The 27485-nt window shown below is 41.2% G+C and overlaps 1 protein-coding gene across 2 annotated transcripts in view; it reads right to left on the reverse strand.

Moving 5' to 3' along the window:
* Positions 1-27485, reverse strand: part of FBXL13 (F-box and leucine rich repeat protein 13) — a 64318-nt gene that overhangs the window by 901 nt on the left and 35932 nt on the right. The window contains exons 14-21 of one of the 2 annotated variants that reach the window (XM_083575051.1): positions 18305-18403; positions 16053-16170; positions 15715-15877; positions 13902-14021; positions 12502-12628; positions 4650-4733; positions 725-859; positions 329-492 (exon numbers count right to left, since the gene is read on the reverse strand). In XM_083575051.1, the coding sequence (XP_083431177.1) occupies positions 329-492; positions 725-859; positions 4650-4733; positions 12502-12628; positions 13902-14021; positions 15715-15877; positions 16053-16170; positions 18305-18403 (1010 nt within the window). The remainder of the gene's footprint in view (positions 1-328; positions 493-724; positions 860-4649; positions 4734-12501; positions 12629-13901; positions 14022-15714; positions 15878-16052; positions 16171-18304; positions 18404-27485) is intronic. The other variant, XM_083575052.1, reaches the window with a different exon arrangement.

A 27485-nucleotide genomic window follows, 5' to 3' on the forward strand; every position in this document is an offset into this window, starting at 1 on the left:
TTAGCTAATGGGGCCTCCTGCTGCCGCTGCGCTGCCACCGCGCGATTTCTGTTCTCATCCTGAAGCAAAGTTCTAATGGACCTAATGGTCAGGGGTCCCTTTACCTTTACCTTTATTCAGACTTGTAGAATGTTTACATGTTTTACAATCTGTTTTTAGCTTATCGTTGATTTTAATTAATTCTGAATGATTTAAATAGTAGTTTTTAACTGGGGTTTTTTTTAAAATTAATAATTTTATTCTTTTTGTACACTACCTTGAGGTTTTTATGAAGGGGATATAAATCTTGTGAAATAAATAAAAACTAGACTTCTAGAGAACAACTTACCTGGTAATATTTGGGCAGTACAGCATCTTAAGAATTCGAAGTTGATGGCAACCTTTCCACAGACACTTAAGTGTTCTGTCAGTAATACACATGCAGCCTGAAATATCCAAATAGTGCAGAAAAGGGCATTCTGCAGCCACAAACTGAATGCCGGTATCAGTGACCTGTCAATGAAGCAAAAAAGATACACTTTGGGGGGAAATAAGGAATTATTAGCGACAGCCAAGTGAAGTAAAGTTTTAGTAAGCTCATAAAATAGTTAAGGTCTATTTAAGGCATTACCACCAAAGCCTTTAGCACTCATACAAGCAACACTGACAATGATTTTAGCAGAACAAAGTCTATATGTTCAGTAACAGAGTTTCTAGTACTTGTTGTCTTTCTTTTCATACATACCTTGGGACAACCAGTCACACTTAGAATTGTAATTCTGTGGCAGTTGAATGCCAAATTTTTTAATGAATTATTTGTTAACTGCTGGTTATAAGATAAATCAACGTGGTCTAGGCGTCTTAAATCAAGGCAGAATCTCTGGAACAGAAGTCACAAATCAATCAATCATTCTCAAATTTACCCAGAGCACTTAGATTTAAGGTTTCACAATGCACTCATGCTGAATATAATCTGATAATCTTCTCCAAATACTTGATACACTTTTTCTCTCATCAAATGGCTGGAAAAAATATTAAAGGAACATAGGAAGCTGCCTTATACGGAGCTAGACCATAGGCCCAGTGCTATTTTTCTAGAAAAAGAGGTGCTGGAACTCACCATGAACACCTCCCTCTTCTCTTAGAATGGCAATGGAGCCTACCAGAGAGGTGCTGAAACTGCCAGAACCCACCCGAGAGGTGCTGGAACTGAGTTCCTGTGAGTCCCCCCTTAAAAAGCCCTGCATAGGCCCATCTAGCCCAGCCATCATTGGTACGGATGGACATTGGCTCTCCAGGGTTTCAGATATGAGGTTTTTTTCTAATAACTCCTGGGGCATTCTGCTTGCAAAGTATGAGCTGTGGAAATGAGCTACTTCCCTCCCCTAATGAGTTAAGTTATCTACTGATTGCAGTCAAGAAAAGCTCATTTGAATGATCTGTACATGCTTCTGTGCTCTTTCAAGCCTCCAAACTGCTCTTGGATTTGATTTATTAATTTTTCATAGTGGTAAGAACAAAAAGGGACTGCAAGGAAAGAAAGAATTGCTTCAAGCTTGGTGAAGGCATAAAATGTGATTCAGTGTAAGCAAGTGTAAGGTGATGCATACAAGGGCAAAAAAATATACGATAACAGGGTCTGAACTTGGTGGTGACTGACCAGAGAAAGAACTTAGTGGGCTGATCAAGTATAAAATGAAAGGGATGTGTGCAAATCTGAATAAAATTTTGTAAAATCTAAATGAAAAAATATATAAAACAAATCTAAATTTCTAAATCTCCCTGATAAGACACAACATTCTCTCTCAAGAAACTACTACTCTCATCAGATACTACAGATAGAAAATGTGCAGTCTTCACAACTGTATTTTTATCTTGTCCACCCAGTATGTGTATATTAGTAAATAAATTTCAATATTGCAAATTGACATAAGTTTTCAGAGATCCTTTCTTCCAAAGGAAGCAAAACACTGTGAAGCACTAGACCCCTGGAATGCTCACTGCTTGAGAAAAAGGTGCACATTTGAGACTCTTAAACTTACTAAACTGATGATGAACAGTTTTAAACCTCAAAAGATCATATCCGTAGTTCTTCCTGCTTTCAAAAAGTACTTGTGCTAATTAATCACATTGTCTCAAACTTGTATTTTTATAGCTGATCAGTTTGTAGAGGGAAAATAATTCAGCGAAACTGCCTTGGCAACGCTGGTGAACCAAACATAATCTGGCAATCTTAACACATAAAAGTGATACAAAACAGCTGTTGTATACTTTTTTTTCAAATAACACTCTTATTTAGTAAGCTGGTTATTTTTAGAATATACTCTAGACAAGGCTTCAAAGCCCATCTCACAATGTAGGAGCTAATTCAGACTGGAAATATAGGTCCAAACTAGACGACCAGATTTCCCTTCTTTTTAAAGCATCCCTGAATTGAGTTGGGACAACTACTCTGGAAGAGAAGTGTTAACCTTATCTTAGCCAGTGTCCCCCATGTAAACCAGCTCCTTCAAGTTTCTATTTGCTCAATTAACAGAGGCATACAAAAATAGGGTTTTTTTTCATTCTTGTTTATTTAAGCGGAACGTATCCTCCAATAATGTACAAGAAGAAAGAATTAAAATTACACACACAAAAATACAATCCCTGGGAAAAATAATGATGATTATTGGTGTTGGGAGGTAGTAATTTTCTAAAGAAGATTTGGTTTATTTATAAATATCAGGATATTCTTGGAGCGAGGACTTATCTCTTTGAGAAGGAATTGAGAAAGAGAAACTCAGCACATGGTGTTGGTGTGTTCCCCACAAAATTTTAAAACATTTGATAGTGCAAGTGGCCCTCAACATCTAGTGCTGAAAGGAGAGAACTGGGAAAGATTAAAGCCCAGTCTAACTACAATCTGTTGCATGATGTTAGGAGTCAAGAATCTCCATCTATGTCATCATCATATTGGCTCACATGGCCCCTAGCAGATGGATCCAAGTTGCATTCTATATGAAGATGTTACACCACTTATAAAGAAGTGATTAAAGTCACTTCTTTAGCAAGCAAAAAGGACATGTTCCTTGGAAATTTTGATTAGCTTTAAGGAATTGACTTTGTGGAAGAGAAATTGTTAATCCCATTTAAATAAAGTTTCAGTTCCACGCAGCTTTCTCTAAATGCTTTTCCTGATGTCTGTATGAAAGCCCAGATGACTACATAATGGCTTTCCATAAATTAGACAGGATATCTGTACTTCTAACACAGTTGCTCTTTACATTACAATAAACTAGGAACATGGAGGCACACTGGAAACTCCATTCATAACTATTCTCCAAAGAATAAATTATTCTGTCAAATGTGTGCTTGTGCATTATCGCATCCATACAGAGCAGCAAAATTCAAACCAGCTCTGTGTGGCTGTAGATAATGAATGATACATATATATGACAATAGATTGATGGATGCTCGAATTTCATGACGGAAAGGTACTAATTCATAGGATAGCATAGTCATTATTTTCATAGTCGTTACTTGATAAAATGTGATGATCACTGTGATTTCTGTGCAGGATTTTTGGGCATTTTTCAGAATATAGATTAAAAAATATAACAACTGTATAAGTTTGTAGTGAAACCATGTTATTGCTAATGCAGGGTTAATATTTTGCTAGATTAATTCACCAAAGTGTCTCTTTCTATGTTTGCACAAGTCTTTCTCCTCAACTACTAACATTATAGGTGTTTAAGATTTCCTCCTGTTCTTGAAATAGTTACTTCATTCCTTCGTGATGGTTGTTTCAGCTTCCTTCTGCTGAGTTCCCCCCAGGAATCTGTCCTCAGTCCTTTCTCTCTCTTTTTAGCATACACCAGACACAAAGGATGGGACACCATTTTTATTGCAAAGCTGCAATTTTCTATCCACAATCTGTTTTCTGTCTCAGCCATCTTATCAGAATCCCATGGGGGCTGCATAGCAGCCACTGCCAAAAACACATCCTGTTTTAAATAAACCCTGCTAAAAAGTAAAGGCAAAACTGCCATTGGTTGCTGTGCAGAGACATTTTTCACTTCTTAAAATGTTCTAGTTAAATCTCCCTTCCTGGGGTGAATATTATCTCTTTCCACATTCCAAAACTCTCAGTCACTTGCGCACATTTGCATCTATAAGGCTCAGGAGTTCAGAGCGGGAGCAGTGCAGTGGTTAACAATATGAGCTAAGAAACTGAAACCGCCAATTCAAATCTCAACTCATCCTTAAATTTCCTGGAACACTCAACGCAAGCCACTATTTATTTATGTAAAGTGGTTTTACAGCCCTTCAATTATATTTCCAGGGCAGTTTACAAAAAGAATAAAACAATGAAAATGTAAATACACAATATATCATAAGCTAAAAGCTATAAAAATCATAAAAGTAGCACACAATAATGTGCAATATAAAAAAGTGTTGTAAAATAAAAAGGTCATAATGGTCTGGAGCTGAAAGGACAATTAAACAGCCCATGCTGGCATGTAAAGGAAGCCAGCCATGGCTTGAGTACATTTTCCTAATGGCAACATGTTTCAACAGTTTTAAGAAAAAAACCTCAGCATATTTACTATTGCATTGTAAATCAGACGTGTTCAAGAGTGACATACATGTACTGATGCTTGTAACATACATAACATAGGATCTTATTTTACCTTAATTCCTGTATCAGTTAACAGCCTGCATTCTGATATAATAATCTCCTTTATTTTCCAGAGTTTGCCAAGAGCATCCAAAGCCTAAAAATGTTTTAGACAAATATTAGTTTATTGGCACACGTATGTAAAAAACCTGTTATACTACATAATGTATTTATTTTGCTTTGATGTTATTCAGTGCTGTAGGTCCCCCCCCCCCATTACCTTTTCAAACGTGCGTTCTTTTACCAAAACAAAACATAGTTGGAAACTTAGGAACAAGCCATGGATTTGTGCACTCGCTTGTTTGTATGTCCTTCCCTCCACAATCTGCATAATCCTAGTCTGCTATAACTGCCCCAGTTGAAACAAAATGTAATGAAAACATCACAAAACACCATAGGAGTTGTTCAGCAAAACCAGAGTGTGTGTGGTCAGGGGCGTAGGGGGGGGGCCGTGGGGGCGGACCGCCCTGGGTGTCTTCCCTGAGGGGGGGTGACAAAAAGGCACACCGCGGGGGGCTCACCCAGCTGTCCCTGTGAGCGGCAGATCGCACCACCTTCACGCGCAGTGGATCACCCTGCCGCAGCAGTGGATCGTGTTGCCCCCCTGTGCAGCCCCCCCCCCCGAGTGCACAGAATGGGCTCTGGGCACCCATGCAGCTAACTCCGCCACTTTCCCTGCCTTAGCTGGAGACGGACAAGAGGGGGAGAACAGGACCCTTTGGTTTGATCAGGCAAGGCTATTCTTACCTAGCAGGGATATTTACAAAAAAGCTACCAAGATGTCCCCCCCCCCCCACTTTTCTATGTCCATATGATTATTGCGGTCCATGTGTGCCAGGTATTCAGCAACTAATAATAAAAATAATAAACAAACATGTCTTTCAAACATAGAAGCTGGATGATGCGTTCTCAGTTTGATTCAGCCAAGAGATACACCAGTACCTCCTAACACCCCAAAGAAACATAAGTTAAGATCCATACATCAACATTTCAGAAGAGAATTAATATAAGAATATATTCACGTTAGCATGAAATTTGTTGCTTAAACAACTGTGCCCTCCTTTCCATGTCTACTTAGAAGTAAGCTGCACTGAGTCCCATGGGAATTCATCCCAGGAAAGAAGGTGTAGAACTGCAGCCTAAGAACATCCGTTTCTTTTTGAAATGGTCCGTTTAATTAAAACAACAACAACAGCCCAATAGTTGAAGTTGAACAATACTTTATTAGGACTAACTCAAATGTCTCAAAAGAATGAGCAAACGTTTGAGTTGCAGAGTTGCTCAGAAAAAACACAAGGAGGATGAGAGGAAAATGGCCCCTTGAAAGGGATTTGTGCTTCTGATATGGTGCATTACACGGTCAGCTTTAAAACAGAGGGCTGGGGGGGCTAGTCTGTGTCCCTCCAGATGTTGCTGGACTACGTCCCCCACTGGTCCCAGCTAGTATGGCCAATAGGAATGATGGGAGTTGCAGTCCAGCAACACCTGGAGGGACACAGATTAGCCACCTGTTTTAAAAGGCATTGTAAAAGTAAAGGGAGCTGCACCGAATCATAAGGAAAACATACATCCTTATTAGGGCAATTCCGTTATTAGGCCTACCTATTGCAAAATAGTGTGCAAGGTTCAAGTTCTACCATCAGGCCAGTGAACAGAGCAATGGGGTGGTGGGTTAGAAAAAATTTGTTTCTGGCTGATATTTACGTCATGGAGTCTGCAGGGGTTTTAAGTGCTTACGCTCACAATGTTAAGTAAATAAACCAGAAAATGACACTTGCAACTGTAAGTATCTTATTTTTACTTCTTTTAGTAATTTCAAATTGGGGGGGTTGACAAAAAAAATCCGTAATGGGTACCACCTGACCTTGCTACGCCTCTGTGAGTGGTTACATAGTTCCCAAACTTGTCAAGCATGATACTTTGTGAATCGCCTGCCTCAAACCACCATTCATATTCATACACATTTTATTTACCTCTCCAGCCATTTTAACTACCCGTCTCCTCCCTCCCAGATATATTCTTCTTGGTCTTGCTCCAATTCCGCTGCTTGGCAGTTCCTGTCTTCTACTGACAAGCAACCCCCTGACACATTCATAGTCCGTTGAGTAGTTTCCAACTTTCCTGTCTACTGACTTCGGAGGTGGCTGCTGGGGTGAAATATGAGCAAAACACTACTCTCCAGCCCACCTTCTGGTTCACTGTATCATTTGACATGAGTTTCATTCATAAAACATGGTTTTCCATTCACAAAACATAGTTATGAAGTTATCCTTTCCAGGCAGTGTGCGTGTAAGACACGTGTATGGTGCATGCCCTCAATTTACAGCAGAACGCATTAATCAGCCTGGCGTGGGCCTGATGGGAGGCACTGAATTAGGTCTCTGCATGGCTCTGCAAGGCGCTCACTATTGCAAGGAAGAGGTTGCTGTAGAATAATAATAATAATAATAATAATAATAATAATAATAATAATAATAATTTATTATTTATACCCCGCCCATCTGGCTGAGTTTCCCCAGCCACTCTGGGCTTCCAATCAAGTGTTAAAAACAATACAGCGTTACATATTAAAAACTTCCCTGAACAGGGCTGCCTTAAGATGTCTTCTGAATGTCAGGTAGTTGTTTATCTCTTTGACATCTGATGGGAGGGCGTTCCACAGGCCCTCTGTCTGGTTCCCTGTAGCCTCACTTCTCGTAGAAGGGAAAGGCGCTGGTTTGTAAAGGGAAAAAGTGGGTTTTTCAAGGGACGCCTATGTCTCTGAACTCCTGCTACAATTTCTGTGACACTTATCTTCAACAGAGAGGAAGCTACTGCATTATCAGCGAGTTAAATTGTGAATTCCAAGTATATCTGTAAACACCCACTCACATCTGTAAATAAGCAAGCGTATTGCTTTTGTACTAATTCCTTGAATCCAACCAAGAGAGAAAAACGTGTTGTGAAAATGCTCATGAAATGGTTAGCTGAAAGAACAAAATGTAGTGCATGTTAATAACATTATTATGTGGAAAAAGTAGGACATGTTCATGGTATATGTGTAAAATTTTACTGCATAATAAAAGGTCTTTTGACAGCTTTTCATGTTTGAAGGAAACAAAGTATGAATGAAAAAACAGAAGGAAACAGCCTATTTTCATAATTCAATCCATAAACACACACACACACACACACTGGATAAGGACTCCCCACTTACTACCAACTTCTGTAGAATACATAACAATTAAACCTTGACTAAATCATTTGGGATACAGGGCAAATAGCCTTATGTCAAAGGAATCCTTGGACTTTCAGTTATGGCAGTTTTCACCATTTGGGAGTGTAGAGAGAGTAAAAGAATTTATGCATTCTCCACTAAAAAGGCCAATGCCAAATCTGTACTGGTTTACTGTTTACTTCCACTTTGCCAAACCTTTATTAGGCATTACAAATATAGGCCATCATAAAACATCCATATATAAAATTTTAAAATCTATACAAATAAACAGCCACGTAAATATATGTAATAGCGAGGATTTTCATTCGAGTTTCTTCCTGCTAAATAGTGCCATTCACCACTCTAAGAGATACTATTGATAAAAACTCAGCCACCCTTACAGTTAGGTTTACTGTATGTTTGAGATAAGCATACCCTCCAGCAGGCCACAAATGACATTAGGGACATGCTTCTAATGCATGTCCTGAATATTACTGAATATTACTCCTCCTCAAACATTACACTTTGTTTAAGGGAGGGGTGGCTAACACCCCAGAGGACAGGATCACACTTCAAAACGACCTTGACAGATTAGAGAACTGGGCCCAAACAAACAAGATTAATTTTAACAGGGAGAAATGTAAAGTATTGCACTTGGGCAAAAAAAATGAGAGGCACAAATACAAGATGGGTGACACCTGGCTTGAGAGCACTACATGTGAAAAGGATCTAGGAGTCTTGATTGACCACAAACTTGACATGAGCCAACAGTGTGACGCGGCAGCTAAAAAAGCCAATGCAATTCTGGGCTGCATCAATAGGAGTATAGCATCTAAATCAAGGGAAGTCATAGTGCCACTGTATTCTGCTCTGGTCAGACCTCACCTGGAGTACTGTGTCCAGTTCTGGGCACCACAGTTCAAGAATGACACTGACAAACTGGAACGTGTCCAGAGGAGGGCAACCAAAATGGTCAAAGGCCTGGAAACGATGCCTTATGAGGAACGGCTAAGGGAGCTGGGCATGTTTAGCCTGGAGAAGAGGAGGTTAAGGGGTGATATGATAGCCATGTTCAAATATATAAAAGGATGTCACATAGAGGAGGGAGAAAGGTTGTTTTCTGCTGCTCCAGAGAAGCGGACACGGAGCAATGGATCCAAACTACAAGAAAGAAGATTCCACCTAAACATTAGGAAGAACTTCCTGACAGTAAGAGCTGTTCGACAGTCTCCTTCTTTGGAGGTCTTTAAGCAGAGGCTTGACAACCATATGTCAGGAGTGCTCTGATGGTGTTTCCTGCTTGGCAGGGGGTTGGACTCGATGGCCCTTGTGGTCTCTTCCAACTCTATGATTCTATGATTCTATGATTCTACTGTGTTTTATGTGCTTTTCAATAGCCAGTCTTCAGGTGATTTAAAAGTCAATATGGTATTTGTTCTTTAACCAAAAGAACAAGCTTGGTCCTGCCTTTTAAATTAGAAAACATAAATGAAATGACTGGCATGTGGCATCCATTTGTCTTGAGAGACAATGGAGTGCGCCTCCAGGGTGCATTAGCAGCACCCTGGGGTGCAAGCCTGGGCAGTGTATATGGAGGTTCTGGGATGCCCAGATGACAAGACACACACCCTGCCTCATTGATGTGGTCCAAAGGAAAGCAGAGCAATACATTTGGCAGCAGCTTGGCTGCAGGAGTTGCCAGAAGAAGGGGGACAAGGACGCATACAACCATCTGAGGGACTCTACTCCAAATTTGTGTAGGGTTTACTCCTTAGGCTTTTCTTCTCCAAAATATGTCCCACAAGGCTATGTGAGTCCCCTTATTTGTATTACATATCTTTACTTTATTGCCTTGGGCAACAATGAGTCTCCAAATTTGATTCAGATGTTGTGCTTCATTAAAATTAGCAGCTCAGTTTTTCACAGGATATAAGATCAAAGGAAAGCTTACGTGTTCAGTACATCTGGACGTCAATCCCTATGTTCTGATACATCAGTACAAGTTTAGATGCCTAAAGATAGGGCATTCAGGTTAAAAATACTGACCACTACGATTTCTCTCAACTCAGAAAGGAAATTAAAGCCACAGTCAGGAAGAAAATGTATAGTTTCACACACACTCCAAATAATTGGTTTGAAGTAAATAATTAAAATGACACTCTCAGGCAATCACTTCAGCAGTCACACAGTGCACAAAGGTAATTGAAAATATGATAGAGGGAAATTAATGAAATTATTGGCTAGAATGCAGATCGCAAGAGCTGGGCTAATGTAATACTATGTCAAACTAGGCAGGAAAAATGAACTGTCACTCCAAGGGAGGGGGCAAACAGATTCCATTGGAGTGGTGACGTTTTCCTGCCTTGCAAAACGGGAGGAACTTAATATTCCATTTGGGGATGTCCTACTGTCCACTGGAGAATGTGTAATATAAATATAAAGAGATCCTGTGATGAAATAGGGCAACCAAACTTTCCAAGCAAGGGTCCTATCAGGGTGCCTCTGAAGATAAGAGAGTCTGAGAATCCTTGGGACCTTTGGCAGGGCCATCTTGACAAGTGTGTTCCTAAATACTGTATATTGTTAAGAATTTTTAAAAAGACATATGAAAAAGAAAAAGGTCAGCAGTGTTGGAAGACTAGCCAGTTGAAAATGATTAAGGAAAGGGTAGATTTTGAATACGGCTGGATAATTAATTTTTCCAAAGGCAAACAATATTGTGATATGATTGTGTTAAAATATACAACCTCCACTGTAACAATTACAACAATCACATCCACTCTGAGCCCTTTGCTTTTAGTAATGTATCAGTTATTGTATTTCACTGTGTCTTTGATTATAAGCCAAAATAAAAGTGCAGCAAACACTGAATAAATGTAGTACAGTTATTTTTTCAAGAAAAAGGGTCACGGCAAAATATTAATTTCCACATAGCAAGAATATTTCTTATCTTTAGTATCTCATATGTTGGATATTATTCAAATTATAAACACTGTTTCTTGTTTAAGCCAACAAAGTATGCTAGAAAGTTATTAGTATGTAGGATGTATTTTTTTCCAAAACTTATTTTTAGATGTTTATGCTCCCAGAGCCCTCAGGACGATATCTTTCTGAACTGAAGCATGCTTGCCACTAGAAAGATCAAACATCCTTACATCCATTTTAATGAAAAACTTAAGGCACAAGAATGTTAGAATAGAGCTTACATGACCTTTGCACGACAGGTATAAAAAGACACCCTAAATGCAATACAGCTTTCCATCTTCCACAAGGGAAAGAGAAAACTAACAGAAATGGCTGAATTTACATTTTAAAAGTAAAACAGACTTGTTCTAAAAACACAGAAGATGATAGATAGATAGATAGATAGATAGATAGATAGATAGATAGATAGATAGATGATAGATAGATACAGATAAAGTGCTTCATTGAGCTGGTTCATACATCACAATAAGGAATGGTTTATGGCTTACTATGATTGAACAGATTTGTTCTTGGCTCACTGCTCAAGGTTTGTCTGGGAAGAGACCAATCACAAGTGCTGGTTTGCACATAACACTAGAATGAATCACACCCTCCATTTATTAACTGCAACTAAATCTGTGATTGCAAAAGTGGGGGGGGGAGAAAACTTTAAATGCAAATCTTTTTGAAGCCTGGATTTTGCAAGTATGGGGCATCACGCTTATGGACAAAGTAGCCATTTCATAAAAGGGTACCAGAGCATCTAGCTACGCCCCTGGACTTACCCCTTCTATACGACATGGTATCATTTTATCAACTTTGTTAAGACAATTGAACATGGTTTCCCATATATCCAGTTAACATATAAGGGTTTTTAAATGTAAACAGCCTGGTGTACATCAGACCCTCAGGTGGTGGGGAGGACAGTAACCAAAAATAAACTCCCCTCTGAATGCAAATAGCAATTTCGAAAGGGAGGGTGTTTCACAGGAGAAGGAGAAAACACCTACCTCCTACAGTCCCAATGCTACTCAGGACACCGCATGACTGTAATCTATATTTTAAAATATGTTCACATTGTTGCATTCATACAATTAACATCACATCTAGTTTAGCCATTGACTGTACTTCCTTGTCGCCATATGCTGCTATCTGTACTTTCAATAGTTTCTCGAACACTTATAAGCTTTAAAATGGCTGTATTAAGCCTCTGGGGTAACAGATATCAATATTTCAATACTGTAAGTCATGAACTAGTCTTAGGTCCATGATCTTCCACGCCTTGCACTCCAAAAAGACTCTGTTTTGCTACTGCTGTGTATACTTGGTCTCAAACCTTTATAAGTCAACAGTGAACATGTAAGAAAGATTGGTTGTGTTAACTGAAGAACCTTAGCATGGACATTATTAGATTAATAAAAAACAATTTTCCCAGTTATCTCATGTTTCAATAACCCAATCCACAAACTTTACAGTTTATCCTATTTAGCTCATATTATTATCTTGAGGTATTTTTGAATGCTGTTCTATTTCTTGTTCCTTCCAATGTGCTACAGTGACCAAAAGGCAAAGAGGATGTTAAGAATTAAGAAAAGGAATTGAGAATAATACAGAAAATATCACTGTGACTCACAGAAATTGCTGGCACAGCAATACTAAGAGCATACAGGAACACATTGCCATGCCTTTGTGCTTTCATTTTTACCTGGTCTGTGACATTAATTCCAGAAATATTAAGATATGCAAGTGAGGAGATCTGTGTTAAAGCATCAATTCCAGCATCAGTCACAGATTGACAATAACGCAGATTCAGATAAATCAGATTGTGGCACCTTAAAAAACAATAGATCTTGTTATTTCTTTTCTTATTATGCCATACCTGTGCATCTTTTGGCTTAGGTTTTCATAGGACACTTCCAAAATTACAATAAAAATGTTCATTTACCTGCTCACAAAACAGGATACCTAAGATACTAACTAAGACCATCCTAGAAATATTGTTTTAAATTAGTTATTGGGCACTTCAGTGTTAGGCTGTATTGTAGCCTGCCTCACTATTCCTGTTCAGTATTTTAAAAACATGTAAAATGTTTTTTCAAGCTTTTCTCATTTCCTTTTGACAGTTTTGTTCATGTCAGGCATTCTCAGCTTCAGAATAAAATATGGAACATTCGCATGAACAAATTAGCCAAAGGAGACCAGTAAGTAGATCCTTTTTCATTAAATGGAAATTGTCATTATTATTAGGTACTAGAACACAGACACTGATTGTAAAAAAGCAACTTCAGGTATGCCTGGGACTTGCATATACCCAGTGGAATTTTTCCCTTTTCCCTTTGAGTAACAACCCCCACTCCCACCCCACCTGCCCTTTCAACTGTTTTGAGACGTTCTCAGAGTTTCAAAAGTAGTTTGCCATGTATACTCAAATAACATAAGCCCAAAGCCTATTTGATACATAGAACTTATATGGCCTTTTGGATCCCCAAAACAAAACTGCTATGTTTTGATTATCTGATAATTATAACGAAAAACAAATTATGCATAAATATAGATACACACACACACATCCATATTAAAACCAGCAATAAATAAAATTGTCTACAGGTATTAGGGAAGAAAAATAATTTTCTAAACACTTGTAGAATATCAGAAATTTTGAACATTGAATCCTATGAATCATTTTTAAATTGTCAGTTTTGCAAAAAGTGACAAAACAGAAAAAAATAGCTGAGACATTTATGGGTATGTGATTCACGGTTAAATTATTTATAGTCCTGTGCTTGTCTATTCAGAAGTAAGATTCGCTGAGTTCAATGGGGCTTATTCACAGGTGATTATTGGATTCCAACCTAAATTCTATGAACAGTTCTTAAGAAGCTCCATTGAAATGACTCCTAAAACACTACAACTGAGCTGGGAATTCCATTGATTTCAACAGGCTTAGTCACAACAACTCTCTTTGCTGTATGTACTATGCACAACATCTTTTCCTAAGCTAGATATCAGAAACAAGATTGATTTTAACAAGAATTTTGAAGCAACATTCCTGAAACATATCTGTTATGTTTCACCAAACAAATAATATATATAGCATTATGGTACCTGTGGGCTATTTTTGTGATAGCACTGTCAGTGATATAGGAACAATTGGCCAAGCTGAGTTCTCGTATATTTGAGCCTGAAGCACCATCAGTAAATGCTTTTAGTCCTCCATCACTGACTCTAAAACAAATAGAAAATAAGTTATCTGATATATGTCACAATTCTAATAATGCCCTAAAAACTAGCATCTGAATGCAATATCATCTATAACTAAACTATACAGCAGTCAATATTTGTCTCTGCAACTATTACAAAAGTGGGTACTACAATGCTAGTTTTTTCAGAACTACAAGCTAAACAATGAGATTGTTGGAAACCTGTTTCCATCTGGTAGCTAAATGGCAATGTTCTCTGAGAAGGAAGTCTCATTAAAATGAATTGGACTTACTTCCAAAACTTGACTCTCACCAGGAGTGCCAACTTGGCTCCATGACCATGGGTGCCCGGGGCCGTGGGTGCCATGCAGCTTGCATGGCCCTGGCACCAAAAGTTGTGGGTGCTCAAGCACCTAGGCTCCGGGGAGTTGACACCTATGACTCTCACTGTGGGTGAGAGTCAAGACAGCGCGAGCAGTAATCTGTTCATTCAACAGGACTTCCATTTCCTCCCCACTGCCTCCCACAGTCCCTCAACTCCATATGGTCAGAAGCACACAGGAGACTGAAAGAGAGAAGAGAATCCCAAAATTCCACTACACAAGTAGATTTCTATTGCAAACACAAGGATGGTATGTATGGAATAAGGTAAAGGTAAAGGGACCCCTGACCATTAGGTCCAGTCGTGGCCGACTCTGGGGTTGCGGCGCTCATCTCGCTTTATTGGCCAAGGGAGCTGGCGTACAGCTTCCGGGTCATGTGGCCAGCATGACTAAGCCGCTTGTGGTGAACCAGAGCAGCACATGGAAATGCCATTTACCTTCCCACCGGAGTGGTACCTATTTATCTACTTGCACTTTGATGTGCTTTCGAACTGCTAGGTTGGCAGGAGCAGGGACCGAGCAACGGGAGCTCACCCCGTCGCGGGAATTCGAACCGCCGACCTTCTGATCGGCAAGTCCTAGGCTCTGTGGTTTAACCCACAGCACCACCCGTGTCCCATGTATGGAATGTCACCCACTAAATTGAAATAATTTACTGAACAGTAGTCCACTAACTTCAGTAGGACTACACAAGAATAAGTGGTTCTTGTGGTCTCACGCAAATGGTGGCTTTATGATGCTTTTACTAGAGTGGCCCTGTAATGCATTTAAGTGGTAGACACTTGCCCACACCACCCCCAATCTTGTTGTCTCTGCCATGTCATCAGTCTACATTTTATCACTGTTGCTGCACTACATCTGGGGAAGGAAGCTGTTGATGTCCTGTTCTACAAATATAATGTGCTGGTTGGTCTAGCACAGGGGTAGGCACCTAAGGCCCGTGGGCCACAAGCGGCCCATGGGGGTCGTTTAACCGACCCACGAGCCGCCCCCGAACTGAGCCACCCACTCGGTGAGTCCCCGCATGCTGCGCTAAACCGGCACAGTGCGGAGCGGGGACTCGCTTTTGTGGTGCCGGAAATCGTGTCTGCGCAGACGCCGGAAATCGCGGGCGCAATCCAGCCCACGGAGGGATCTCCGCTGGAGTGAACTGGCCCAGGCAAGGTAAACCTTGCCAACCCCTGGTCTAGCATATTGTGGTGTCACAGTGGGGCACAGACCTTTTCTCTGTTCTGTGTGCTTATTTGCAGGCATGGAGGCTAACACATTTTTTTGCTAATTTGCAATTTTGTTAAAATGAATAACCCACACAGTCATTTGAATGTAACGGAATACCTTATGCAATCTGATAATTTCAGTACAACAATATCAGGCAGCGGTGCAATCATCTTGAGACTCAAATCTGTTATCTTCTGGCAGTCAGACACACAAAGGTGTTTCATATGAGGCCAGGATTTGCTTATGAGTTTGAAAGTTAGGTCAGTAATCTGATTACTCCCTATTGAAATCACAAAACAACAATTAGGTTACATTTGGCCTGAAGTCAATAGCTTTTTCAGTCACAAAATGCATGTCTACTTATGCACACGTCTATGTCAAAGAGCCAATGCCATGGTAAAAAGGTAGCACATACAACTATTTTGCAGGAACTATTATACTATGTCATCACTAACCTTGTATTTTCATCTTGACAAGTTTACATTTAGCAAGTGCTTTAAAAGCTGCATCAGAAACATGTGGGGATTCATTAAATTCAACAGACACAATCTGATGGCATTTTTCAGCTAAAGCCTTTAAGAGAAAATACACAGGTTTCAAACGCATTGTATTTTATGTGGAAAATATACATTTTATAATAACAAATGCTGGAGTTTCTATCCTCTCATATCCAACTGAATACTAATAACTGAAGAAGTAAAAATGGCACATCAATTCTGATATTGTTCTTAGTAGCTACTGTTAGACTACTGCTGCAAAATCGAAACATATCTCTGCATAAAGTTAAACGTTTGATAAAAATGACACACCCATTAGTTTTTTTATATATATATTACATTACTGAGTGCTTAACAATCTGATTCAAATTGGATTGTAGGTAAATTCATCTGAAATCATCTTCTGATTAAATATGTACAGTACAGTAATAGGTTATTAGCTGTTATGGATTACTGGGGGATTGAACTCATACAATATATCATAATCTCATATCATTCAGATGTCAAATATCGCTATCCAAATTCATTCCTAAATAAAAATAAGTAAAATAATATTGTTATGAGTATGGGGGAAAGATTCAGTAAAGAGCTAGAATTTGATCAAACTTATAAATTCATGAAGCAAAGTTTGCTTAATTAAAACTAAACCAAGGGCTGTTGCATTCAGTTTAGGATCACAAGCTGAGGCAGCGTCAAATAGCTAGCCAGGGATAAGCCAAGCCGCTATCATGAAAAAAGGGGTTGATGGCCCATCTAAGACGAAGAGTCTAAAAAGAGACTGCCAAAGTGAATGGGTTAGTGTGGCAGGTGGCAGGAAAAGAGTGTCTTTAGCAAGGTGTACTGGAGAGAAGAAGGGAGAGAAAAAAGAGAGAGGTCCATCTTGGGCAGGCTGGCTGAAGGCAGGCTGGGAGAGATGCCTTGGACTCCAGTGCTGCACTGGTGCAGGGAATAAGCCCTTCTTGAGATGACCATGCTGTAAGATCTGGACTCCTCTGTAATGGCTTTAGGGGTTGCTTGTGCGTAAGTTGCCGCCGCTCTAGGCTAGGTTGGCTGGTTAAACCATTTCTCGCTGGACAGCCATCCACTCCGTGGCTGTTCAGTCGCTGGCAGAATCCGTCAGTGGGCGTTTCTTAAACCTCTTCCAGCAAAGAAGTTCTTTGACGCCAAGTCGCCGCCTACTTTCCCTGCGCGGAAGTCTTCTGCGCAGGGTGGGTATGGGCAGCGGAGGACCTGTGCTCTCCTCTCTGGTCTCCTGCGTAGAGTCCTGGAGCCCCCTCTCTGCTCTCCCCATCGGCCCCCCTCTATCCCTGGTGTTGCGCTGATTTTCTTCCCCAGCCGGAGACCTGCCTCTCTCCCTGCTTGGCCCCTCTCCAGCATTGCTGTGGAGCCTCGCCTCCTCCGCTAGTCCCGATGGCAGTTCCCTGACATCCTCCATCTAAATTCAAGTGTAAATATGTGAATAAAACATATTTCTTAAAGCTATGACAGCCTCCACTGTGTCTTCAGTGCCCCAAAGGAGCACAGACCCTGGTTGAGGGCAAAGACCCCCGCAATCCTGTGCATGGTTGGTTAGGATTGAGGGGGCCTGTAACAATACGGTAATCCCCATGAGGCTCTGTGTAAAGTGAAAATGGAGATAGAGAGCTTTATCCATTTATTTCATGCAAGGCTCCCAAAAAAGAAGTAAGCAGTGCAGTCATCCTATGTAAAGGGGAGCACTTTTTTTACATCTTCTTGCCAGCCAAATGAAGCAGGGGTGGAACAGTGATTTCAAAGAGTAAACTCTCTCATGGTATCTACTGCCTGGCAAAAAAAGGGAATGGGAATTTTCCTTTCTTTCAGCAGGAAAATTAGACTGTATCGCCTGCAGTACATGGCATACAGCATTCTAGTGGAGGGAAGAGGAATCTGATCCTCAGATGCTTCATTCTTTTCCAGGTGGTAGGTGCAGAGTCCCAATATAATATGCCACTTGTGGGACTGCTCAGTTGTGGGGCCATCCCAACAGAAGAACACTGTTACTTCACCAGTAAAAAGCCATTGTGGCTTCTATTGTTTTTTAATCTGACTGGGAACAAAACCAAGATAGAGCTAAGCTAACTTCTAGAATAGTTTTCTTTAGTTTTGCTGTAAAATGCCATATTTTTCATGTCTGGAAATTAACAGAATATATGTTTACAAAAAAATATATGACCGTTTTGGTTTCTTACCTGAATACATCTGTCTGATAGAGTGGGCATTTCATTAATGATCAAGTGTTTGATACCACTGCAGCTGTCAGCAATATTCCTGAAGCCTTCCACTGTGAGCTGATTTTTAAAAACATTTTTAATAGAAAACATGAACTGTATGCCAGTATTGAAAATCATTATTAACACCTATATTATGAGAAAATTATTATACATTATTTTCAAGCTAGTAAAGGAAAACTACAAAATATATTATCTGGAACAAAAGAAGATTTGTTTCACGAGAATCTATAAGAAAACAGTCTGTCTGAAAATGTCGGATTCCAGATTCACAGCATTTCCCAGCTTCATAAATACTGGGTATGTGTGTACATGTCAAACGTGTTTTTCCATTTAAATATTAATTTTGGAAAGTTAATCCTATACATAGCAATGCCTTTATGAATCCATGCTATTTCTGGTTAAGAAGCCTAGGAAAATTAATAAAAATTTAAAGTTCAAATGAAGCCTATGTTAAATAAATAGGTGCTATAGAGAATGCCCTTCTATGTTCTTCCCACTAAAGGCTCATTCAGCTATAACACAAAATTATAGTTTGGAGCTAAATGAGTGGATCTTGGGCTTGCATGATCCCCTCCTCCCCAAACTCTCCCTGCCTTCCAATATCATGGCAAGACATCGTTTGTTGCTACATGGGGAATCAGTGGCCCTTAGATGTTGCTGAAATACAACTCCCATCACCCATTGGCGATGCTGACTGGGGCTGATGTGACTGGAGTCCAATAACAAATGGAAAGCCATGGAAAGCTGTGAAGGTGTTGGACCAGTGTTTAGAGGCAGAGAAGGGCTGGATGGGGGCTAATCAACTGAGGCTGAGACCTGATAATCTGTAAGTGCTGTGAATAGGTGGTTCCCATACCCAGATATTAGGTGTATGACATGTCCTGGGAGGGGTTGCACTCCTTCGGAAGGAACGGGTTTGTAGTCTGGAAGGACTCTTGGATTCTGACTTATCCTGGAGTGGCTTCTGTGGTTAAGAGCGTTTATGCTCAGCTAAGGCTGATTTGCCAGCTTTGACCGTTCCTAGATCAGGATAGCCTGGCCTCAGTTGTCCATGCACTGCTGCCCTCCCATCTGGACTACTGTAATGTGCTGTATGTGGAGCAGCCCTTGAAGAGCACCAGAGAGCAATTAGTACAGGATGCAGCAGCTACTAGGACTAGTAAGTAAGTAGGGCAGCTGATAGGACCATGTGTCACTTGGTCCTGAAAGCACTGCATTGGCTGCCAGTGAGCTGCCAGGTGAAATTGCTCTTAATACTAGCATATAACTCTTTTAAAACTGTTTTTAGAATGTTTTAAAACTGTTTTAAGATTAATATGATTAGTATGTTTGCTGCCCTGGGCTTCTTTGGAAGGAAGGGTAGGATGTAAATGAATAAAAAAGGATATAATAATATGAATATTCAGTAAGCGTGCTTAGAACTGTAGCTTTAGTATCACTGCAGCTGAGAGATAGATCATTTTCCTCCCAGCACCAATTTTTAAATTCAATAATTCTAGATCGGGCAGCACCAATACAATTCTTCCACGTTTTTGAAGGTCTATAAGTCAGCTTCATATTTAACAACTGATAGACATAGGTGACCAGGAAGTCACTGCCAGTGAGTGAATGAAATTCCATGCTGGCAAGTGAGCAGGGCATGTAGATAAGCAACAGGTGGCACTTTCTCTCCTCTGCCAGCTCACTTAGTTTCTGAATTGGTCATGGAGGAAGAACAAGCCCTTCTTCTGCAACCAACATGGAAACTAAGTAAGCATGTGGAGAAGGAATGGGGTGGCTTGATACCTTCAATCAGCTTGGAAGAAGATGTTGTTGCTGCTGTTGTATTTCCATGCAGGCCACAAAGGAGGAGGGGGGTGCCTTCTCTCCTTTGCTGCCTGAATGGGTATTCAGGACACTAGCCTCTTAGCCAGCTACTAACATCTGTGGGCTTATTTACAATGCCAACATGAATACTAAAATAAGTATACTAGGACTCCAAATTTTAAAAACAGCTCAGAAAGAAGAGTAAGCTTAATGCCATAAGTAGAAGCTTACTTGAATGCAGCCAGTAACATTGAATTTTAGAATTTATTTTAGACATGGGAGGAAGAAGTAAATTTAGAATGATAAATGTGGGGGACAGGCTAGAGAAGACACAAAAATATAAACTTATTTCAGGCACAAACTCCACAGTTCTTATTTTCAAATGACATATAGCAAATAAATATGTGATACCCATCGTTTTAACTTCTGCCTCTCTGCTTCCCCACCAATTGCTCAAGAATATCTACAGTATGCCCACAAAGATGCCTACATATCCAGCTTAAAAGACTTCCATATAGCTTTGCTCTACTGTACTGAATTCACACTGCATACAAAATATCTCAGTTGCATGCATTTCTAATTTATGGACTATTAACAATAGCTAGTTTGCTTCCATAAATAACTTGCCTTAGGTAACACATTCTTTCTTGGTTCTGTTCTCTCTGGGCTGCCTGAATGATGCAAATCTAGTGGAATGTAAGCACCACTGCCAAATTGCAAATTTATTAAATAAAGGTAACAGATAATCTTTCACATGGTATAAGAACTGGATGCCAGCTTTTGTGCCATTTTCTATCTCGGCATAGGAAACAGTTCACAAGAGGACAGAAGGTCATGTTGAACAATTCCCAGGGGGCGAATGCTCCTTGAGAAAGTACATTCAGATGTTATTAATTTAAACACAGCATTTCTAATTCATGCTGTGAAAAGATAACTAATCACTATAGAAAATATATGAAGAACTGCAACATGCTCCACAAAATATCAGTTTCTGGACTTTTCCTGAAATGTAAGCTTAGAAACTCTTGGGGACTGGGAAAATCTGGAGCCATGTTTCCTTATCTTATCTTTCTTCCCTTTTAAATTGAAACTATTTCCAAGAAGTTGGCAAGAAACTAGTTGAAAATCTGATTATTGTTTTCTGATAAATTGTAATTATTACATTTTTTCCTCTCACACACAAAAAGACCACTGTTCTAATTGGGAGATACTGGGAGTATTAACAATTTATTTTTTTCATGGCTGGGACTTCCCAATCCCAACCTATTTTATTATTTTAGAAAGCATGTTTGACTTGATATTTACTGGTAACAACCATCCTTTAATTCATATTCTTTGAGAGTTGGCAATACACTGTATTGTAGCTGCTTTGGAACAAACAAAATCAATATAATTGTCACTTTCAGTATTGGCTTTTTCAACAACTGTTCCCTGTACTATTTCATGAAGTACTTCTGAAACTCCACAGTATTCTAAAAGCAGTTTGCTTTATAGTATATGTGGGGTTGTGGTGGTAGTGGAAAAAACTCAAGTCCAAATCCCCTCTGGATATGTGGAACTAATTGGGCAATGTCTAGTCAGTTGGACTAAGACTGGTATCCTATCAACAGCTATTAACATATACAATGGATTTTGCTACAGAATTGTGTATATATCATGTGTGTATATCATGGGTATGCACAAATTGCAGCCCAGGTTGTACATTATAATACATCTTTTTGGCTTGAATAAAAATATTTCCGTTAAACATAAAATGGACCACATATTGGAATTATTGCCATTTAGGGCCTCCTAGCTTTGAACTAAAGCTCTGTATAGTTAAAGCTATGGTTTTCCCAGTAGTGATGTATGGAAGTGAGAGCTGGACCATAAAGAAGGCTGATTGCTGAAGAATTGATGCTTTTGAATTATGGTGTTGGAGGAGACTCTTGAGAGTCCCGTGGACTGCAAGAAGATCAAACCTATCCATTCTTAAGGAAATCAGCCCTGAGTGCTCACTGGAAGGACAGATCGTGAAGCTGAGGCTCCAATACTTTGGCCACCTCGTGAGAAGAGAAGACCCCCCGGAAAAGACCCTGATGCTGTGAAAGATTGAGGGCACAAGGAGAAGGGGACGACAGAGGACGAGATGGTGGGACAGTGTTCTCAAAGCTACCAGCATGAGTTGACCAAACTGTGGGTGGCAGTGGAAGACAGGAGTGCCTGGTGTGCTCTGGTCCATGAGGTCACGAAGAGTCGGACACAACTAAACAACAACAAAGCTTTGAACGAAGCTTAATTTGTAGATAAGAATAGGCAGAACACTCCATAATGTTACTCCTACTCCCCTACATAGATTTTCTAATTTTTGGATTAGTGCCGCTGGAAGAGCCATCATGCCAGCTGTTCAAATCAGTCTGGCAGATATGCCCGCAGAGGCATTGCTGTGATAACACTTTGCCTCCTACAGCCTCCAGGAAATGTGAGGTGGCCTGAACATTGCCAGCTGACTCTGTCTTGGGGCAGTCCAACCCTATCTGCCAATAACAACTATATTCTGGAACATAGCACAGTATTAAGTCTCTCTCCAGGCTGCTTTGACCCCTGTTAAATCAGTAGGGTATTTTCCTCCTATGCTGGAAATAGATATATGGAAATTATAGGGTACAAAATTTTAGAAACTTATCAGCTGGGTTTTCAACTAGGCTGGAAACAATTTGCTTCCGTGATTACACTACGCCTAGTATTAGCAGCATCTCTCAGTTGCCCACAATTGTAGACTTGCTGGAGCTTTTTGTGGTTTGGCAGTAGAGCTGAGCAAACTAAAGGAGCTCCTGGCCTTCAGTGGTGCTTTTGCATCACTGAAGGATTTTAGGTTGAGAGTAAGGAGTGCCAGTCTCCGGCAAACCCCTTCAGCAGTGCCATAGCGGTGGTTTTTGCCCCAAGCGAAGCCTCCAGAGGCGTGCCACTGAAGCTCTCAGCCTGTGTGTGTATGTACAAAATGCTTGTGTGCGTGCCAAACTGGCTTCAGAGAGTCGCCTTAAAGGGTCAGAGGCTTGGGGAAAATCAGCCTGCTTTGAAGATTAGTTGGAAATTGGGAGGGGGGAAGAGGTGAATATGAGATTGACCTGCATAGCCTGCAGTCATAAGACTGGTCACCTCAGCTCAAAAAGGATATTGAAGAGCTGGGGAAAAAAAATTCAGAAAAGGGCAGCCAAAAAGATCAAGAGGTTGGAGCAACTACTCCAAGAGGAAAGGTTGCAATGTTTGGGGCTTCTTGGTTTAGAATAAAATAATAATAAGGGGGGGCATGACATACTTATATAAGATTATGCGTGGTGTGGAGGAAGTGGACTGAGAGATGCTTTTCTCCTTCTCTAATACCAGAACCTGAGGGCATCCAATGAAGTGAAATGTTGCAAGATTCAGGACAGACTAAAGAAAGTACTTGTTCACACAGTGCATAGTAACTATATAATTTGTTATCTGAAGTTGTAGTGACAGCTGCCAACTTGGACGGCTTTCAAGAGATTTAGACAAATTCATGGGAGACAAGACTGTAAGTGGCTACTAGCCATGATGGGCTACATTCTACCTCCAGTGTTGGGGCACTGGGCCTCTGAATGCCAGTGGCCAGGAATCACAAGTAGGGAGAGTGCTGCTGCACTCAGGTCTGCATGGGGGCTTCCCATAGGCAACTGCTTGGTGATTATGAGAACAGGATGCTGGACTAGATGGGTCTTTGGTCTGATCCAGTACAGCTGTTACATTAAGTCACCCCTTAATAGAGTTACCCAATCTGGGTATTTCATTGCCCTGGTGACAAGCTGGCTGGCTATTCTGCCTGCAGTCAGATGGTCAGCAACAACTGCCTGTTTCCTGGCCACATTACACCAACTTTTGGAAGTTCTCACTTCAACAAAATTGTGTTTACAACCAGCAATGTAAATTATTATTCTATCTCCTGGGTTTTGTGTCTCACTGCAAGCCAATAAAATTTATTAGATTATTAAGCCATTCTTCACCCTAGCTCTGAAATAAGTCCTAAAAATCAATACAATGAGAGAGAAAGCAATCAGTTGCAAGTACACCAACAAAAGAAATCTGGAATGTGAAGCGTAAGCAGAGCTTTTTCTGTTACAGTCCAATACTCACTGGTATGGAGTACTGGCATCTCTCCCCCCCCCCCCCCGTCCATTTTGTGCTGGCACCCACAGCACAGGGCCTTCTCGGTAGTGGCGCCCGCCCTGTGGAATGCCTTCCCATCAGATGTCAAGGAAATAAACAACTATCTGACTTTTAGAAGACATCTGAAGGCAGGCCTGTTTAGGGAAGTTTTTAATGATTGATTTTTATTGTGTTTTTAACATCCTATTGGATGATTATTATTACATTATCAATATATGACTAACAGTACCTAATTTTTTATCCAAAAACACACTGACTAGAAATTAAAATAAGTGGGGCACAGTTACAACATGATGTTGCATTATAATGCAAAGTTCTTCTGTCTAAGACTTCAACCAGCTTGAAACAGGAACCCTGTAGCAGCGGCGTAGCGTGGGTTGTCAGCACCTGGGGCAAGGCAAGTAATTTGCGCCCCCTAACCCGGGGCAAGGCAAGTAATTTGCGCCCCCTAACCCCTAACCTGCCGCCGCTGCCAGCTTCTTCTTGCTGCTGCCTGGGCTGGGGTATTTACGGTAAGGTAGCCGCGGCGGCGGGTCGTGTCAGGTGATCTGAGGCGAGTTGCCGCTGGCGCTGCCGCCCAAACGACGCCGCTTGCCCAGAGGAGGAGGGCAGAGAGGCGAGGAAAATGCAACATGGCCCAGCAGCTGCAGCGGCGGCGGCAGGGCTGTGAGGAGGGGCTGCCTGGTGCGCCCTCCGTGGCCCTGACGCGCGGGGACCGCTGAGAGCCGCTGCCTGCCGGACGCCTTCAGCCCGGACGCACGCACAGCTCGTCAGTTCCGCGAGACATGGGGCTCTGCTACAGCCTGCGCCCAAGGCTCTTCGGCGACTCCGGAGGCGGTGAGCGCGCCCCCCCAGATGTTGCGCCCGGTGCGGCCGGCCTCCCTGCACCCCCCACACTATGCCACTGCCCTGTAGTGTTGTCTGGGATTTGCAGAGGGTGGGGGAAGTTTCAGTAAGAGGAAAAAGACACCTGTTTTCTTGCCCGTCTTTCTGCAACCTTCTGCCATTGTGCTATATAGTTCTAAAGGGCCCAGAGGCATGCTAGAAGACAGTGCACTTCCCTCAGCACTGGTATTACAAGCCATGCCACCTCATTCTGAACTAGTTTCAGCTTCCAGACCCAATGTAAGGGAAGTCCCTCATGGACTACGGTAGCTAAGCAGTCCCTGTTTAAAAATCACCATAGCTGGTAAAAACTGCTTATTCTACTTTCAGATTCATGTGCTAATGGTGAAATATATGGCCCTTGATGATATAATATGCACATGATTCTCTCCACTCCATAAAGAGAATACCCCTATGGAGAAAAGTGGCAAGTATGAAGTAGCCTTCGAACTTTTGAAGTGAATCCAGTGACACTGATTTAAGTGATCCATGTTGTGATGGTTAAGGAAGGGAGAATGCAATTAGGATAGACAGGATGGGGCTATCCAAGGAGTATTCAGCTCACACCTCTATATGGGCCAATGCTTCTTAACTGATAAGAACCACATACTGCATGCATTCATATGATGTGCATTTTAATTTTGAAATTATTACATTGAAATTATTTTTATTATGAGACAAATTAAGGGCCCTTGAACCTTCACAGATGGGGTTCATAGATGTTTTTCAAGCAGGATATTTTTTAAAGCTCTTTCCTCTACCATTACTTCCCCACTAGCTTCCTTGCTTTGGCCAGTCTGTATCTCCATTTCCTAACTTCACTCAATTAATATCCTCATTCCTGCCCCTTTACATTTCACCATAGCTTCTATAACCTGGTAAGCACGTAGGTTTTCTGCCTTTTACACTTTGTTTAGATTTGTTCTGTTTGTGTTTTGTTGATTTATTGTATCCTGTTTTGGGGTAGACGAAAAATATTAACAAATAAATAACAGGAACAGGCCTGTTGCAAAAGCCTCAGTAGCAGATAGGAAACCAAGGAGGTCTCAGATCCTTCTCTCGGCTCTCAACCACTCCAGCAATCACTGAGGCTGTTGCTTCAGTTTTAACACAGAGGCAAATTCTTTAGGAAAGGGTTGTTTGAGGAATGACCTACCATTGCTGATAGGACAGAGGGGGACATGGAAGGGTGTGCAATAGGTCTCTATATCCTAAACAGGGTGGCTGGAAATTGGGAAATTGCCAAGTGAGTGCATGGCTGGGCAGCTTTCTTTCTTCTGCAGAGAACTTCACCTGCTTTTACTACTTGATTTATGTCTTTTGCATGCATATGTGGTACTAGTGGGAAGGGATCGAATAAGGGAATTGTCAGGGAACTGCCATCGGAGCCAGAGGTGGAGGGAAGGCTCCAGAGGGATGCCGGAGAGGGTCCCAGCAGGCAGAGAGGCAGCCCATCTGCTGGGGAAGGAAATCAGCGTAACACCAGTGGAGAAGGGGGGCAGATGGGGGAATCGGAGAGGAGGCTCCAGGACTCTTCACCGGAGACCAGCGGAGAGAGCATGGGTGCTCTGCTGCCCACTCCCTCCCTGCGCAGAAGACTTCCGCGCAGGGAGAGTAGGAGGAGACTTGGCATCAAAGAACTTCTTTGCTGGAAGAAGTTCAAGAAACGCCCACTGACGGATTCTGCCAGTGACTGAAACAGCCACGAAGTGAAGGGCTGTCCAGACAGAAAGGGTTAAACCAGGTAACCTAGCCAGGAGTGGCGGCAACTTACGCACGAGCAACCCCTATAACCATTACAGGAATATCCAGTGCTTATTTATTTATTAAATTTATATCCCCCTCTTCTTCCCAAGGAATCCCATTTTCTGCTGTAGCTCTTGCAGTTCATTGCTAGATGCTTTTATATTTCACCTCTATGTCTGCACTAGTGAGAATGGAGCAAGGCTCAAAGTGTGCCCTGGCATCACCTGCAGGATCCTTCTATGGTTTCCAATTATTGTTTTATGAATTTGAAGTTATGTTACGATGCTACAGGATGTCCCCACTGTATAGATTCTTACACATACAACAGTGGGCTGCCTAAATGAAGCAGTTTGAAAGAATAGCTGTACACCTCCCTGCAACAACAACAAAAAAGACTGTTGGGGGCTGGGGGCCAAGAGAGAGAGAAAGAGTGGTGTGTAACACTCTCTCTATTTCCCTCTCTCTCTCTTAGTGGAAGGGTGGTAGTATGTTACCATGCTACATTCTTACACTTGACAAAAGAAGGAAAGTGATG

The sequence above is a fragment of the Podarcis filfolensis genome (assembly GCF_964270895.1).
Source record: "Podarcis filfolensis genome assembly, chromosome: 10".
Classification (NCBI taxonomy): Eukaryota; Metazoa; Chordata; class Lepidosauria; order Squamata; family Lacertidae; genus Podarcis; species Podarcis filfolensis.